Here is a 16,420-nt window from a genome sequence, read left to right as displayed (position 1 = left end):
ATCTGTTGCTAAATATAGTGTATTTAGCACCAATAATCAATAGGAAAAGTCAAACTTAAGTCAATGGGGGTAAAATTGGACGTGGGTGGGGATGCAAAACGGGCCGTATCTCATCGGCCACCCGTTACACACCCCGCTAGTTATACGCCTAGCCCATTATATGCCCCACCTGATATTTGATTCCATCACCTTCAATGGAAGTGAATATCAGGCGTGTTGTATAATGGACGTGTTGTATAATGGACGTGTTGTATAATGGACGTGTTGTATAATGGGCGTATTGTATAACGGGCAGTAAAAGTGATTCTGCCTGTTTTGCATCTCCGCCCATGTCTAATTTCACTCCCAAAATTCCTAATTCATTACCTCAAGTTGCAGCCGCTAGCAGCGCCAGGCCTCAAACTCCCAGTTGATGCTGAGTGTTTTTACACAGTTGAAGTGGACAGAGGTTTGACACCCACCATTACCCTGTTCTGAAATCCTTGTGGCAGCATGATTGAGGTGAAGAGGCCCTGAGACCTGCACAGTACGTTCACCTTTTTGGATTCATCAACGCAAAAATTCAAACCGTGCCAACTCGGCAGCTCTCCATTGGCATTGATATGGCTATGAAAATGGTGCTGTGCAGGTTGGCACGGTGCCAGGGGATGTCATGAAAATTTTCTTATCGCTTCTTTGACAGAACTCTCTGAAATTTAAGTGGAACCTTATCTGTTTTCATCTAATGCATCATCACATTTTGTCTGTGTAGTTGAGTTATTACAGCTGTACCAACATCTGCTGGAGGCGTGCACCCAGACTAGATGCAGTCCTTATTATAGAGAGCTCATTCAGATCAACAAGTAACGGGTCGGGGGCTGGATGGTGTAATGAGTTCAATCTGCTCGTTCACCTCTGGGACCTTGCTTCAAACCTAGCCCGAATACACCACAAGATAGAGGCAGACGAGGGAAGACATTCAGTTCTTTGTTGCTCATCCATTTAGAAAAACCTACAGTCCCCCACCCTTACCCATCAGAGCATCTATCTCGTAAGTAATTCTACAGCTTTTGCCTGCACTTCCCTACCTAGAAATCCATTCTAAGTGGCGATCAGTCTTTGTGCGAAGAAGAATTTCTTGGCATCTTGGGGTAAAGGGGCTTTGTTAATGCCAACGGAGAGCTGCTGAGTTGGCATGGTTTCAATCCTCACGTTGACGAATCCAAATGGGTGAACGTACTGTGCAGGTCTCAGTCATGCTGCCATGAGGATTTCGGTCAAACCTTTGCTCACCCATCACCCCTGTGCTCGCTAACCTACATTGGCTCCCGGGCCGGCAATGCCTCGATTTTAAAACTTTCACCCTTGTTTTCAATTTCCTCCATGGCCTTGCCCCTCCCTATTTCTGTAACCACCTCCAGCCCTGCGTTCCTCCAATTCTTGCTGTAAGTTCTATGTAATTCTATAACTTCTCATGATAATACAAAATAGTGAACATGCTATACTTCCCCACATCAGTGGGTCGTCTTACTCCACTTATCCCTCAACCAACATCACTAAGAAACAGATTATCTGGTCATTGTCACATTGCTGTTTGTGGGTCCTTGCTGTGTGCAAATTGGCTGCTGCATTTCCTACAATGCAACAATGACTACATTTCAAAAAGTACTTCATTGGCTATAAAGTGCTTTGAGACATTCCGAGGTCATGAAAGACGCTATAGAAATGCAAGTCTCTCTTTAGCAACGAGGCTTGAGGGGAGCGTTCCCCTAGGTCCCTGATTCCAACGGCCAGGCAGCCTCTTCCCCGCTGACTTTCCAGCCGTTTTGGTTGGGAAAGTGGGCAGACAGCCCACTGAGGCCCAACTGTTAAAACCGGGCCTAGCCTGCCCACTGCCACTCCAGGTCGGGCACTCAGTCCGCTTTGCCGCGTTCCGGCCCAGGAGTTAAAATCGGGCCCTCAGTGTCTGTGTATAAACCCAGAGCACAGATTCCTGAAGAGCTCAGTCATCCAAACAAATGCAGACTGAAGCCGTCTGGTCGGGTGGTTGGGAGAGCACCATGATGGACTTTGTGTTTTGAGGATGTTCAAATATGGTGGGGATATTTGCTTATTTTAAGCTGATTTATGGTTCGATGGCTTTTAATGATTCATACATACGTGGAAGCAGTCTGTTTCCTTTGTTTCTCTCTTGCCTTGAGGCTGATTACTCCTGGTGTGCAGCAATTCTATTAGGCACCAGCAACACTCCAAACACCCCACCTAAGTGCCCATTCTTCGTGTGTGAGCATTGATGTTGAGTATCGGCAGACTGACCATTCGGGCAATCCAGCCAAAGCCAATCCTGTCCTCAACAGGTGTCCACACAACAAGGCCCTCTCTGCAGGGGCCGCTCCACTGTGATCCGGAACAGGAATCTGGCTACATCCCCTCCACCCCTTCCCAGTCTGGGGATACTGAGGCCAACTGCAGTATTCAATTGCCAGCTGAGATCCGCTAACTCAGCCCAGACTGGGAATCAAACCTGGGATCTTCCTGAGCTGCGTGGTTCAGTATCACACCTGGTGATGCATCCACTTACTGGGCCACCAGGGGAGCTGGGGGCTATTTCCAAACGGAGACTGGCCAAAGCCTCTTCCAAAGACGGCTGATTTCCTTGGACGTTACTCTAGGTGTCAACCGTGGCTCAGTTGGTAGCACTCTTGCCTCTAAATCAAGAGTGGTTGTGGGTTCATAGTCCCACTCCAGAGACTTGAGCACAAAATCCAGGCTGACACTCCAATGCAGCGAGGGAATGCTGCACTGTTGGAAGTGTTGTCTTTTGGATGAGATGTTAAACCAAGGCCCCATCTGCTCTATCAGGTGCACATAAAAGATCCCACGACACTATTTTGAAGAAGAGCAGCAGACTCCTGGCCAATATTTATCCATCACTAAAAAACGGTTGATTTGGTCATTATCACATTGCTGTTTGTGGGACCTTGCTGTGTGCAAATTGGCTGCCATGTTTCCTACATTACAATAGTGACTACTTAAAGTACTTAATTGGCTGTAAAGTGCGTTGGGACGTCCTGTGGACGTGAAAGGCGCTACATAAATGAGAGTTCTTTTTTTCTTTCTATATGTATCTGTGCAGGACCCCGAGCTTGTTTCCTGTCAACGAGACTAACTCCTGTTTATTCCCTTTAGGATTAAACAAGCCAACGACCTTCCGTTGCGAAGCGCACAACAGCAAAGGAGTGGCCACCTCCAGGACAGCGACCATCAGACGTAGGTGGACCTCTCCATGGCTTTTGTTTTAAACAGGGTTTTCTTTTATATTCATTCTGGGGGTGTGGGCCTCGCTGGCAATTAATGTCCGCCATCGATAGCCTGAGACAGCGTGCCCTTCCCCTTGAACCGCTGCAGTCCATGTGGTCAAGGTACTCCCACCATTAGGGAATGGACGTTCTTACTTATAAGTTTGTAAGTGATTGCAAGATAATGGGGTTCAAAGACATTTATTGACTTTCATAGGAATTAAGCATATGTTAATAATAGTTATGCATATACTTAGGGTCACACTTACGGTCCAAGGTACCGGAGAATTCACCACATCACAGTTTCGAGCTCGAAGGCTTAACAGCTGATCAAGCCTTGTCAAATTCTGAAGCATCTGTTCTAACCCCCCTCTTTTTATACCTTTTCTCTGGCTAAGTGAGAATCCGCAAATTTCAAAGTATTACATCATCCAATTAGCTGGACTTCAATTTTAACAAGAATAATTCCCCATAACTTGACACACTCCCTAATTTTCCAGATCTATGGCGGATGCCTTTTCAAGGCTAAAGCTAACAAAGAGAGTTTGTTGTATTGCTAAATCTCTTATCAGCTAAGACTGCCCCTGCTTGTTCTGTGTCTGCACGTTAACTTGTTATCAGCTAAAGCTCTCTGACTGGAATTCCTTTTGATTTAAACTGCCATTTGAACAGAAATTTACTTAACAGGCAAAAGCTAAAGGTTAAGAATTAACCCTTTCCTTGTACCCACAATGCTGTTAGGTAGGGGGTAATAGGTTTTTGACCCAGCAATGATGAAGGAACAGCGACATATGTCCAAGTCAGGATGGTGTGTGACTTGGAGGGGAACTTGGTGTTCCCATCATTGATTTACACATGAGATCAGATGTCATCCTATTCATTTCTATGGGTTTGAAAGGGAATCCATCAAACTGCTTAGGCCTGAATGAGTGTGTCACAGGGAGTGACGAGAACTCAGGATGGAGTGTCCCATAGGGAGTGATGAGGACTGAGGGATTGTCACACAGGCTGTGATGAGGCCCACAGGTGAGTATCCCACAAGGAGTTTAACATTTATCCTTACGGCTTCAGCGACAGTCAGTTCAGATTCTGCCTGTGTGGAATGACCCACACCTCAGAGACCTGAAGCTTCGAGCAAAGTAAAATCAGGAGGATGTCAGCATGGAGCAGAGGGAGCAGAACATTGTGTGGGAGGGGAGGGGCTCTATAGTTTGAGGTCTTGGGAAAGAATGAGTTAGTGTAGGAGACAGTGTGATTGGTCTTCATTTCAACAGAGTGGGAACTTGTCCCCACGGTGGAGTTAATGGAGGAGAGGAGGGCGGAGGGAGGGCAGAGGGTAGAGGGAGGGCAAGGAGCTAACTCTTTAAAATACCAAGGCCAGCCTGCTGCCTAGTTCACAGCTAGTGTCACTCTGTAATCAGCTGCTGAGAGTAGCACAGTGCTACCTCATGAAAGTGACACCGCACGCCCTCGTGAGAGTGACTGCGGGTCCTCGTGTGAGTGACACGCGTCCTCGTGTGAGTGACAGCACGTCCTCGTGAGACTGACAGCGCGCCCTCGTGTGAGTGACAGCGCGCCCTCGTGAGAGTGACAGCGCGCCCTCGTGTGAGTGACAGCGCGCCCTCATGTGAGTGACAGCACGCCCTCGTGAGTTTATTTAAAGAAGCATTCTCACCATCTGGATACCTTCAATTAAAAGGATCAAACAGAGCTCGATTCAATACTTCCGTCTTTTCTTCCTGAGTTTAAGTACCTTATTTGTTTAAACGGTGAGCGATAGTGATGTCACTGGGTTACAGGAGGGAAGAAGTTACTGGACCCAACAACTCGCAGGAACTAAATGATCAGCGGCAGGGATACAGCCATAAACACAGAGATGATTCAGCATCAAGTGTGTACGCTATATCACACTGTCAGGCTGTGTAACTCATTCAAGGCTGTGTGGTTAATAATATCTCAGGATTAACGGTGATCGAGAAAATGGTTTGGAATAGACGGAACAAAAGGATATTTGAGAAAGTTATAAATTCTTTAATTGTCTGACTTTTTTTAATAAAAAGCTTCTAACTGTGACCCCTCATCCCTCACCCTGTGACAGCTCAGTGACCGGCAGATAAAAGTTCCACATGGGGCGGTGGGGGGGGGGTGGGGGCGGGGGCGGGGGTGGTGGGGGCTGCTGAGGATCCTGTGGGTAATGCACTGCCCAATGTGATAGTGAGCCACACCAATCGGGCTCCTCCGTGATCCTAGCCAGGGGGCACCAGCAATGTGATCGGCCTCATAGTCCCCGATCTAAGGAGGGAGGAGAAAGAAATCAGCCGGGGGAGTGGGACTAATTGCATAGTTCTTCCACGGGCACGATGGGCTGAATGGCCTCCTTCTGTGCTGCAGCATACTATGATTCGATGATACTATGGATTCCTGCTGGAAGATTCTGGAGCGTAGGCAGGATAAGACTGGACATCAGCAACTCTCTACCTCACCTGATGAACAGTTTGCTGTCACTCACTGTCTCCAAACACAAAGCAACTTTTCACAAAATCTTACAGCGCAGAAGGAGACTGTTCGGCCCATCATGCCTGTGCCAGCTCTATGAAATAGTTATTCAGTTAGTCCCACTCCCTCTGCTCTTTCCCCACAGCCCTGCAAATTTTCTTCCCCTTTCAAGTATTTATCCAATTCCCTTTTGAAAGAGGGGGAAGACAGAGGGGCACACATTGAGGGGGGAGACACCCTTTCAGCAAGGCGTGCCCCCCCCAGATCATAACAACTCGCTGCGTAAAAAAAAAATCTCCTCATCTCCCCCCTGGTTCTTTTGCCAAATGTCTTAAATCTGTGTCCCCTGGTTACTGACCCTTCTGCCAATGGAAACAGTTTCTCCCTATCTACCCCTGGAGCTGTCAAGTGTCAAGAGGGTACCTTACATTTGTTGAAATGTATTGCGTTTCTTGGAAGGGTTTGACGGGGGCTGTTTTGAATGCTCAGGGATGTATTTTCCGATCGGTGTGCTGCTGTGACTGGGTGAGGGAGTGAACATAGAGTCCTCACTGAACAGGGTTTGGAACAGCCCTACAGTCCTTAGTGCAGTCAACAGCTGATGGCTGTAATACTGTTTTTGAGCCGCTGTTTCTGGCTAAAGGCCTTGGATCTCTCTCATTTTTATCTCCATCCTTTGGTCTCTGTCTCTGTTTCTTTTGTTCTCATCCTGCACCTCTCCCTTTCTAATGTCCTCATTCTTTTTGTGTCTCTGTCTCTCTGGCCCCGAATTCTAATCGGCCTTATTTTTAATCCCAATGATGACACGTGTGTTAAGATAACGACAATCTTGGTTATGCCTCTTTCACACTTAATGGCTGTGTCTTTGTGTGAAACTCACTGTCTTCCTACCTTTGTCTCCTTCTCACTGTCTGCCCCTCTGTTTCCCCTCCTTCACTGTGTGCCCTCTGTCTGTCTCCCCCCTCACTGTCTGCCCCTCTGTTTCCCCTCCTTCACTGTGTGCCCTCTGTCTGTCTCCCCCCTCACTGTCTGCCCCTCTGTCTCCCCCTCACTGTCTGCCCTCTGTCTGTCTCCCCCTCACTGTGTGCTCCTCTGTCTGTCTCCCCCCTCACTGTGTGCCCCTCTGTCTCCCCCTCACTGTCTACCCCTCTGTTTCCCCCCCTTCACTGTGTGCCCTCTGTCTGTCTCCCCCTCACTGTGTGCTCCTCTGTCTGTCTCCCCCTCACCGTGCGCCCCTCTGTCTCCCCCCTCACCGTGCGCCCCTCTGTCTGTCGCCCCCCTCACTGTGTGCTCCTCTGTCTGTCTCCCCCTCGCTGTGTGCCCCACTGTCTCCCCCCTCATTGTGTGTTCCTCTGTGTCCCCCTCACTGCCGTTCCCTTTGTCCTTCCCCCCCAAACATTATTATTTAATTGCATTTCAGGCTGCTAATTCGAATCCTTCTCTTCCCCCCGGTCCATGTGCCCACGAGCTGTTGCTTGACTGCCAGACCTCGGGCTGGAATCATCCTCTTCACAAGTTTTGAAATCAGCAATTGAGTGGGACGAGGGCACTGAGCCTAGATCCCTGCTGAGGTGGCACAGCACACTGGCACTCCAGTGCCCCATTCCAGCTGGGCGCGGACAGTTCCCCTGACAGATGGCATTCCAGTCAATTCTCCCTCCCCCCATCCCCCCCTCAGCTCATCAGCAGTCTCCTGATACTCCTCAATGAGCTGCCCTTGGCCTGTTTGTCAGTACTGGGCAGCCACTGCAGTAACCTTCAGAGATCCCAGGCGCAGGGCAGTACAGTCCGTTCTTTGTCTTACTCGGCTGTTTACAGCATTAGTTGAGAAGCTGCTGTTATTCTCCAGCGCATGGCTCGTTAGCAGAGCCTGTTTTTCTTTTGCTCCTTGGCAGCTGCATGCATTCATTCCTTTGGCAGGCTCCTCAGTGAAGGGATCTATCCATTCGGGAAAAGCTTTCATCCCCGCCTTCAACAAGAGCACAAAAGTGACACTCAACACTGCCGCTTCCATAAAGAAAACAGATTTATTTTTTTCTTTGGCTGTGTTTGAACTTTATTGTACTGTATTGAAAACCCTCCACTAGAATCAGGCTGCTTTGAGGCCTACCTTTGTAACTGCCAGTTCTTCCATCTTTCTTTCTCTGTTTATGACGTTTTTTTTCCTTTACTTTTGTAAAAACATATTTTAAACCTTAACTTGCTTTTTCTTCGTTGAAAAAAATTCCTTTCACTTTCTTCTGATTTTCTTTCCTAGCTCTCTCCTTCACCTTTCTACCACCTACAGGCCTCAAGCCTCCTCGCCAGCAAGCTCACCACTGCTGTCCTCCCCACTTTCACACAGCTCAAATAGAGAACAACGGCTAAAATCTGTGCTGAAAATGACCTGGGAGCCGACAAAACTCAGCAGAGTGTTATTTTAGCAGTATAAGCACTCTGAGGTAAGGGTTCAAACCAGTTTCACATATCGGTTAGTTGGAACTGTTGCACTTGCTGTGTTGGATGGCAGTTTGGTAATCCTCTCGGGCCTCACTAAATAAAAAACGTCAAGCTCGAGCCGTGCATCGTTTAAACTGTACAAGTCTTGGATCCCAACTTATATAGTCATGACTTATAGATCCCAAATTTTATTACTGATCTCAGTGGGATTTGTCAGTTGACATCTGAGCGTAAAATGATTAATACGGAAGAGAGGTTACAACAAGGCTGTTCCTTTCATTGTGAGGGTTCCGTCCGTCCCTGATCTTCCCATGCCATGTACACTCCCCAGCTGTGGGCCAGCCTTGTCCAAGGTCTCCAACTATTGTTCTTTGCCAGTGACTGAGAGGTGTATGTCAGCCTAGCCCTAGAGTCTCTTTCTTTCTCTCTCTCTTTTATTCTCTCTCTCATTCTCTCTCTTTCTCATGTTTTCTCTCTCTCGCATTCTCCCTCTTGCATTCTCTCTCTCTCATATTTTCTCTCTCTCTTGCATTCTCCCTCTTGCATTCTCTCTCTCTCATGTTTTCTCTCTCTTGCATTCTCCCTCTTGCATTCTCTCTCTCTTGCATTCTCCCTCTTGCATTCTCTCTCCCTCCCTTGCATTCTCTCTTTCTCTCACATTTTCTCTCTCTTGTATTCTCTCTCTTGTATTCTCTCTCTCATTCGCTCTCATGTTTTCTCTCTCTTGCATTGTCTCTCTTGCATTCTCTCTAAGAACATAGGAACATAAGAAATAGGAGCAGGTGTAGGCCATACGGCCCCTCGAGCTTGCTCTGCCATTCAGTAAGATCCTGGCTAATCTATGACCTCAACTCCCCCTTCCCGACTGATCCCCATATCCTTTGATTCCCTTAGATTCCAAAAATCTATCCATCTCAATCTTGAATATACTCAACGACTCAGCATCCACAGCCCTCTGGGGTAGAGAATTCCAAAGATTCACATCCCTCTGAGTGAAGAAAGTCCTCCTCATCTCCGTCTTAAATAGCCGCCCCCTTATCCTGAGACTGTGCCCCCTAGTTCTGGACTCTCCAGCTAGGGGAAACAGCTTCTCAGCATCTACCCTGTTAAGCCCCCTCAGAATCTTATATGTTTCGATGAGATCACCTCTCATTCTTCTAAACTCCAGAGAGTATAGGCCCATTCTACTTTGCCAGTGGTTGAGAGGTGTATGTGAGCCTGGCCCTGGAGCCTCTTTCTTTTTCTCTCTCTTTTATTCTCTCTCTCGCTCACATTTTCTCTTTCACATTTTCTCTCTCACATTTCTCATTCTCCCTCTCACATTTTCTCTCTCTTGCATTCTCTCTCTCTTGCAAGCTCCCTCTCACCCTTGCATTCTCTCTCTCATTCCAAGGAGGGTTTTACCCACCCCATGTGTCAGCCATGGCTCTGTGGGTAGCTCTCTCGCTTCTGAGTCAGAATGTTGTGGGTTCGAGTCCCACTCTAGAGACTTGAGCACTCAATCCAGGCTGACATTTCAGTACTGTACTGATGGAGTGCTGCACTGTCAGAGGTGCCATTTTTTGGATGTCCTCTCAGGTGGATGTAAAAGATTCCATGGCACTATTCAAAGAAGAGCAGGGAAGTTCTCCCCGGGGTCCTGGTCAATATTTATCCCTCAACCAACATCACTAAATCAGATTATCTGGTTATTATCTCATTGCTGTTTAAGGGACTAGCTGTGTGCAAATTGGCTGCCACGTTTCCTACATTACAACAGTGACTACCACTTCAAAAGTACACTTCATTGGCTGTAAAGCTCTTTTGGGGGTCCTGAGGTGGTGAAAGGCACTATATAAATGCAAGTCTTTTTCTTTTCTTTCTCTCATTTCCCTCTTTCCCCGTGGTAGCAGGTAGCCTTCACTCAGCGATGCGATGGCGTTCAGGAATTCAGCCACGCGCCAAATTCCAGGAGGAAATCCACAGTATTGCTGAGCGGCCTGCCGATGCAGGATTTGAGGATAACCCTGAACTCTTGGCTGGCCCAGTGGCTGACGGTGTTCCACTTGTTGTGGAACTGATCCATTCACACGAGAACATTTCAGGTTCACTTCCCGATCTGTGCCATTAGCTGATTTCAGTCAGGGCGGCTTAGTGAGTCTCAGTGCCCATAGGCTTTGGGGAGGGAGGGGATGAATCAGCCAGGATTCCTGCTCCTGAGCACAATCCAGTGACTTGAGCTGAAAAGTGTGTGGATATTGGCTGAGGCCAGGTTGGACTCATGGGAACGTAGAAACCAGAGTAGGCCATTCAGCCCCTCGAGCCTGTTCCGCCATTCAGTTAGATCATGGCTGATCTGTATCTCAACTCCATTTACTCACCTTGATTCCGTAACCCTTAATACTCTTTCCTAACAAAAATCTGTCAGTCTCAGTTTTGAAATTTTCAATTGACCCCCAGCCTCAACAGAGGGAGAGAGTTCCAGATTTCCACTCCCCTTTGTGTGAAGAAGTGCTTCCTGACATCACCCCTGAACGGCCGAGCTCTAATTTTAAGGTTATGCCCCCTTGTTCTGGACTCCCCTACCAGAGGAAATAGTTTCTCTCTATCTACCATATCAACTCCTTTAAACATCGTAAACACCTCAATTAGATCACCCCTTAATCTTCTATACTCGAGGGAATACAAGCCTAGTCTGTGCAACTTGTCCTCATAATTTATGCAACCTGTCCCTCCCAATAGTTAAGCAAACTGTTGGCACTCACTGCCTAGGCTCACATATGGTGAATGGGCAAGAGGGGCACCTTCAGGAGAGGAAGGGGGAAAAATTGGGATGGGGAAGGAGGAGGGAAGAGCCTCTGAACCCCATATAAGTCGAAAGGCATCGCAAATGGGAAGTGGGGCAGGCTGTGTTTTGGTTGAGTTGTGGTGAAGTTTGGGTAACTCATACTTTCTCTTCTAGTTCTACCAGACAAGCCAGAAAACGTGACGGTGACCTTCACAAGCTCCCGCGCTCTGGGTGTCTCTTGGAACGTCGGCTTCAGTGGCTTCTCTCCAATCACCTCCTGCACTGTCCAGGTAAAAACCACCAAACGTAGACAAGTGTATCATCCGTAGCTCAGTGGGTAGCTCTCTCACCTCTGAGCCAGAAGGTCGTGGGTTCGAGTCAAGCTGCTGTGTTTCCTATATTACAACAGTGACTACGCTTCAAAAGTACTTAATTGGCTGTAAAGTGCTTTGGGATGTCCTGAGGTGGTGGAAGGCACTGTATAAATCTGCAAGTCTTTCTAACCCTGGGCTGCTGTCAAAGTGTAAATCATCTCAAGGCATTAGACCCCCACATCAAGTAAAGGTGTGAGTGGGGCCCACTATGTACAAGGGAGCGTCCTGGGCCTCAGCATCGGGCAACCCGACCCCATTCCTGCCCCTTTAAGTTTTAAAGTGCAGGGACTAGGCCATAGGTGAGGCTCCTGCTAAAAGGTGGGGATAAAGCTGGCAAGAAAAAGTAAACTGAATACAGCTAAAATTCCTCAAGAACAAGGAGAGTCCAGTGGTTTTGAATAAAAGAAAGAACATATCGTGCCTTTCACACCCTCAGCACGTCCCAAAGCACTTCACAGCCAATAAAGTACTTTTGAAGTGCGGTCACTGTTATAATGTAGACAAGCATGGCAGCCAAGTTGCGCACAGCAAGATCCCACAAACAGCAAATGAAATGAGTGGCCAGATAATCGGTTTTTTGATGGTGTTGGTTGAAGAAGGGATGTTAGCCAGGACTTCGGGGAGAACTCCCCTACTCTCCTTCCAATACTGCCACGGGATCTTTAACATCCACCTGAACGGGCAGACGGGGCCTCAGTTTAATGCCTCAGTACTGCGCTGAAGTGTCGGCCTGGATTAAGTGCTCAAGTCCACGAAGTGGGGCTTGAACCCACCATCGTGGGTTAGGAAAAGTTCTTTGAATTTTTGCGGAGCGAACCGTTTAAAGCCAACTGCTGTTGAGTAAAATTCATCTGACTGCAGTACAGTGTCAAACAGAGCCACGGGGCAAATATAGTAAAAGTAGCGAGCAAATATTTAGTAACGTTGACCGTTAATATCCTGAATGCTGTCTCTTTGAGAGACTGAAGAACAGGAATAGCCAGTAAATTAACCGCAGCTCCTGGCCAAAACCAGCTGCAGCTTGCACCTCTGTAAACACTCCCAGTCAGTCTGAGAGGAAATCTCCACTGTCACTGGGCAGGAGGGGAAGAGAAAGGAGCTTTTGTGACACTGAAACCACAAACCGTTCATCCGAATACTGAAGTATGATTCAAGTGCAGCGCTGTTCACCGGAGATGGGGAGGTGGGCTGGGGTCATCTCTTGTTTCTTCACCCACTGCTCAGCGCAGTAAGCTCAGGCTCCTTAGAGGCTGCTCACTCGGTAGACCGCTGGACTCCCACGTGTGGGGATAGGATAAAAGCTCTGGCCTGACTCTCGGCCTCTAGTCACCTGCCAGGTGTCAGCCGTGGCTCGGTGGGTAGCACTCTCGCGTCTGAGTTAGAAGGTCGTGGGTTCAAGTCCCACTCCAGAGACTTGTGCACAAAATCTAGGCTGGCACTCCCAGTGCAGTACTGAGGCAGTGTGGGAGGTGGATGAGGCTCTGTCTGTCCTCTCAGTTGGACTTAAAAGGTCCCATGGCACTATTTCAAAGAAGGGCAGGGGAGTTCTCCCCGGTGTCCTGGCCAATATTTATCCCTCAACCAACATCACTAAAAACAGATTATCTGGTCAATATCACATTGCTGTTTGTGGGATCTTGCTGTGCGCAAATTGGCTGTTGCGTTTCCTGCATGACAACAGTGACCACACTTCAAAAGTTCACCATTGGCTGTGAAGCGCTTTGGGATGACCTGAGGTCGTGACAGGCCTTTTTTTTCCTTTCTAAATCTTGAATGAATGGGAGGCTTAAATGATGAGATGTGAAGAAGCACCTGGCACTGATTGTGGGGATGGGGAAGTGAGAGTAGCTCAGAAGCCGGAGCGTTGCCCTCAGCAGGAAGCAACTTGGTGACATCTTCGAATGTCCTGGGTTATGAAAGGTGCTATTTAAATGCAAGTTCTTTGTTTCTTTCACTCATTTTCAGTATGGAACTGAGCCACAGTCTGTGCTGGGTAATCTGATCTTGGCCAGGGTAACGGTTGGGCCATTCGAGTCAGCTTCAGTGACCCCTGGGCTGAGGTGGGGGTGGGGGTGGGTTATGGGGGCGGGGGAATCAGACAGGGTTCGTACTTCTGATTACTATTCAGGAACCCCTTGGAGGAAGCTGTACATGTGTGTACATTGGGCAGAAGAGGCTCGGGCTCGACTGTGATAGACTCCACTGTCATAACCTGGATAGCCAGTGCATGAAGGATAGAATACTAGAGCCTGGTCTTCAGTTGCTTCCAAGCCTTTATTCACAGAGATCCACATTACCCACTCCACACCCTAGATAAGCTCTCATATAAATGGATACAAGACAGTCCCCAATTGATATGCATCAGCTGAATACAATTAACACTAATTGATATAAGTCATATGGATACAATTATCATCTACAGTCAAATAGCTTGCTGACCCTCGCAAGAATTGCTGCTTGGGCAATGATAGCAGTGGGGAGCTGGCACCTGTTGGGGCTGGAACCTGGTCAGTGCCTTCAGGAGTTGGAGAAACATTAGTGGAGAAAATGACAATTTGACACTATTTCCCAATGCCTCAGGAATCGTTCATCTCCCTTGAAGCTTTTTTGCTGCCCGTTTATAAACACACAATATTCGTATTTGAAGATGTCACCAAGTTGCTTCCTGCTGAGGGCAAAGCTCCAGCTTCTGAGCTACTCTCACTTCCCCATTTCCACAATCAGCGCCAGGTCTTTCGTCAGACCTCTCCTTTTAAGCCTCCCATTCATTCAAGATTTAGAAAGAAAAAAGAAAGGCCTTTCATGACCTCAGGACATCCCAAAGCACTTCACAGCCAATTAAGTACTTTTGAAGTGTAGTCACTGTTGTAATTTAGGAAACACAGCAGCCAATTTGCTCACAGCAAGATCCCACAAACAGCAATGTGATAATGAGCAGATAATCTTGCTTTAGTGATGTTGGTTGAAGGATTGATATTGGCCAGGACACCGGGGAGAACTCCCCTGTTCTTCTTTGAAATAGTGCCATGGGATCTTTCACATTCACCTGAGAGGGCAGATGGGGCCGCAGTTCAACGTCTCATCTGAAAGACGGCACCTCTGACAGTGCAGCACTCCCTCAGTACTGGGAGCGTCAGCCTGGATTTAGTGCTCAAGTCCCTGGAGTGGGACATAAACCCACTGAGCCACGGCTGACACTGACAAACAGACATCCCTTCTGGTCCCACGTGAGGAAGATTTTAGAATAAGAATGGAACATTTACAAGCATGTACGAAAGCCCACCACCACCTGCTGAGGGCAACTAGGGATGGGCAGTAAATGCCGGCCTTGCCAGCGACGCCCACATCCTGAGAACAATCTTAAAAAATAACATAGCGGCAGAAATTACTGGGTCCTTTAAAGCGTTTGACACACTTGTACCAAATTGCTCTCTCCTCTTTTGATAGGAGAGGTGTTAACTTGCTTATGTTAAACTTAGTGCTCATGTGATGCCATCACCAGCAGTGATTCTTGCCCTGCGACCTTATATTTCTGATTTGGGAGCAAAGATCTCAAAGACTTTACTTCATTATCTAAGAATATTCTTAGTGAGACGTTGTGGTAGCTCCCAGCACTCTGATTAATGGGACATTCATGTCAGGAGGAGCCTGAGGAGCAGGAATGTGAGTTATTTATTTTTGATGTTTGTTTGCAGATATTAATAAGCCTGATTCCGACACCAGGAATGTCTCCTGATTTTCCCTTTTTTTACCTGACTGAGTCTTTCCATAAACCGAACTGTGTGTTCAGCAGAGAGATCCTTGGCTCTGCTCCCCCTCCTGCTTAGCCTTTGAGTTTAGTCCTCAGCAGATGTAAGACTGTGCTGCCATCTCAGTGAATAAATGCTCCATCCAGGGTGGTACTGAGCTCTACAGACTAGGAAGTTTCCCCAGTCCGGTCCTGGCCTGTTCTGGGTTAGTTGATCTCAGCTATGGTATTAAAAGAAAGAAATAACTCGCATTTCTATAGCGTCTTCCATGACCACAGGACGTCCCAAAACGCTTTACAGCCAATGAAGTACTTTTTGAAGTGTAGTCACAGTTGTAATGTAGGAAACGTGGCAGCAAATTTGCACTCAGCAGGGTCCCACAAACAGCAATGTAATAATGACCAGATAATCTATGTTCCTATGTCCTAGTGATGTTGGTTGACAGGACACAGGAAGAACTCCCCTGCTCTTCTTTGAAATAGTGAAGTGGGATCTTTTATGTCCACCCCAGAGGGCAGACAGGGCCTCAGTTTAACGTCTCATTTAAAAGATAGCACCTCTGGCAATGTAGCACTCCCTCAGTACTCCACTGGGAGTGTCAGCCTGGATTTAGTGCTCAAGTCCCTGGAGGGAGATTTGAACCCATGACACATAGGTGAGAGTGCTACCACTGAGCCACGGCTAACACTTGTTTATTCCGAGTTGCTGCCCTGTGATTTTTGCTGTAAAGTGCGTGCGTGTGTCGACATGGAGTGTGAATGGCATCCAGGTCAGATGTGATGCCCCTTGCAGTGGAATAGTCTACCGACTCTCCAGGCGGATAGATCCACTCGAGGTTTGCATCGTAGAGTGGAAGGGTGCAATGAAGAGCTGGTATCTAGGGACACGGGGTGACATCTGTTCTAGGGAATAAATTCATTTGAGGTCTTTCTTGGGACCTTCGCCTTGACACGAAGGAGTTAAAGCCAATTTGTAAAAGCGATTTTAAATGAGGTGTCAAACACCTCATCAGGTGCCCAAGGAGATTAACGCAACGCAGCGTTTCATTAATGGGGTTACGGAGGCCAGTAAATGGACTGGATTTGTGAAATCACCTCTTTCACTTCTCTATCCTGTAGTTTCAGAATGAGTCTCCCGCGTTCTTCCATTCACTGAGTTTCCATCAGCACATTACTCAACCGTTGCTTCACAGGAATCGCCTGCCTTGCATTCAGAGAATGAACTGAGGCTGTAGAAACCTCAGGGACCAGAGTTCAAACCCTGGCTCTATCAGGGGTGGGAGTAGGAGGTCTCTCTCTGAGTGGGCAGTAGGTGGGC

General features: G+C 47.7%; 1 protein-coding gene across 1 annotated transcript in view; it reads left to right on the top strand.

The window, feature by feature from the left end:
* Positions 1-16,420, top strand: part of LOC137306057 (tyrosine-protein kinase receptor UFO-like) — a 162,655-nt gene that overhangs the window by 60,976 nt on the left and 85,259 nt on the right. Inside the window, exons 5-6 of the mRNA XM_067975103.1 lie at positions 3,169-3,249; positions 11,155-11,270. Coding sequence (XP_067831204.1) covers positions 3,169-3,249; positions 11,155-11,270 — 197 coding nt within the window. The remainder of the gene's footprint in view (positions 1-3,168; positions 3,250-11,154; positions 11,271-16,420) is intronic.

The sequence above is a fragment of the Heptranchias perlo genome, chromosome 41 (genome assembly GCF_035084215.1).
Source record: "Heptranchias perlo isolate sHepPer1 chromosome 41, sHepPer1.hap1, whole genome shotgun sequence".
Lineage (NCBI taxonomy): Eukaryota > Metazoa > Chordata > Chondrichthyes > Hexanchiformes > Hexanchidae > Heptranchias > Heptranchias perlo.
Note: the sequence above shows the minus strand (reverse complement) of the source record. Positions and strands in the feature narration are given on the sequence as shown.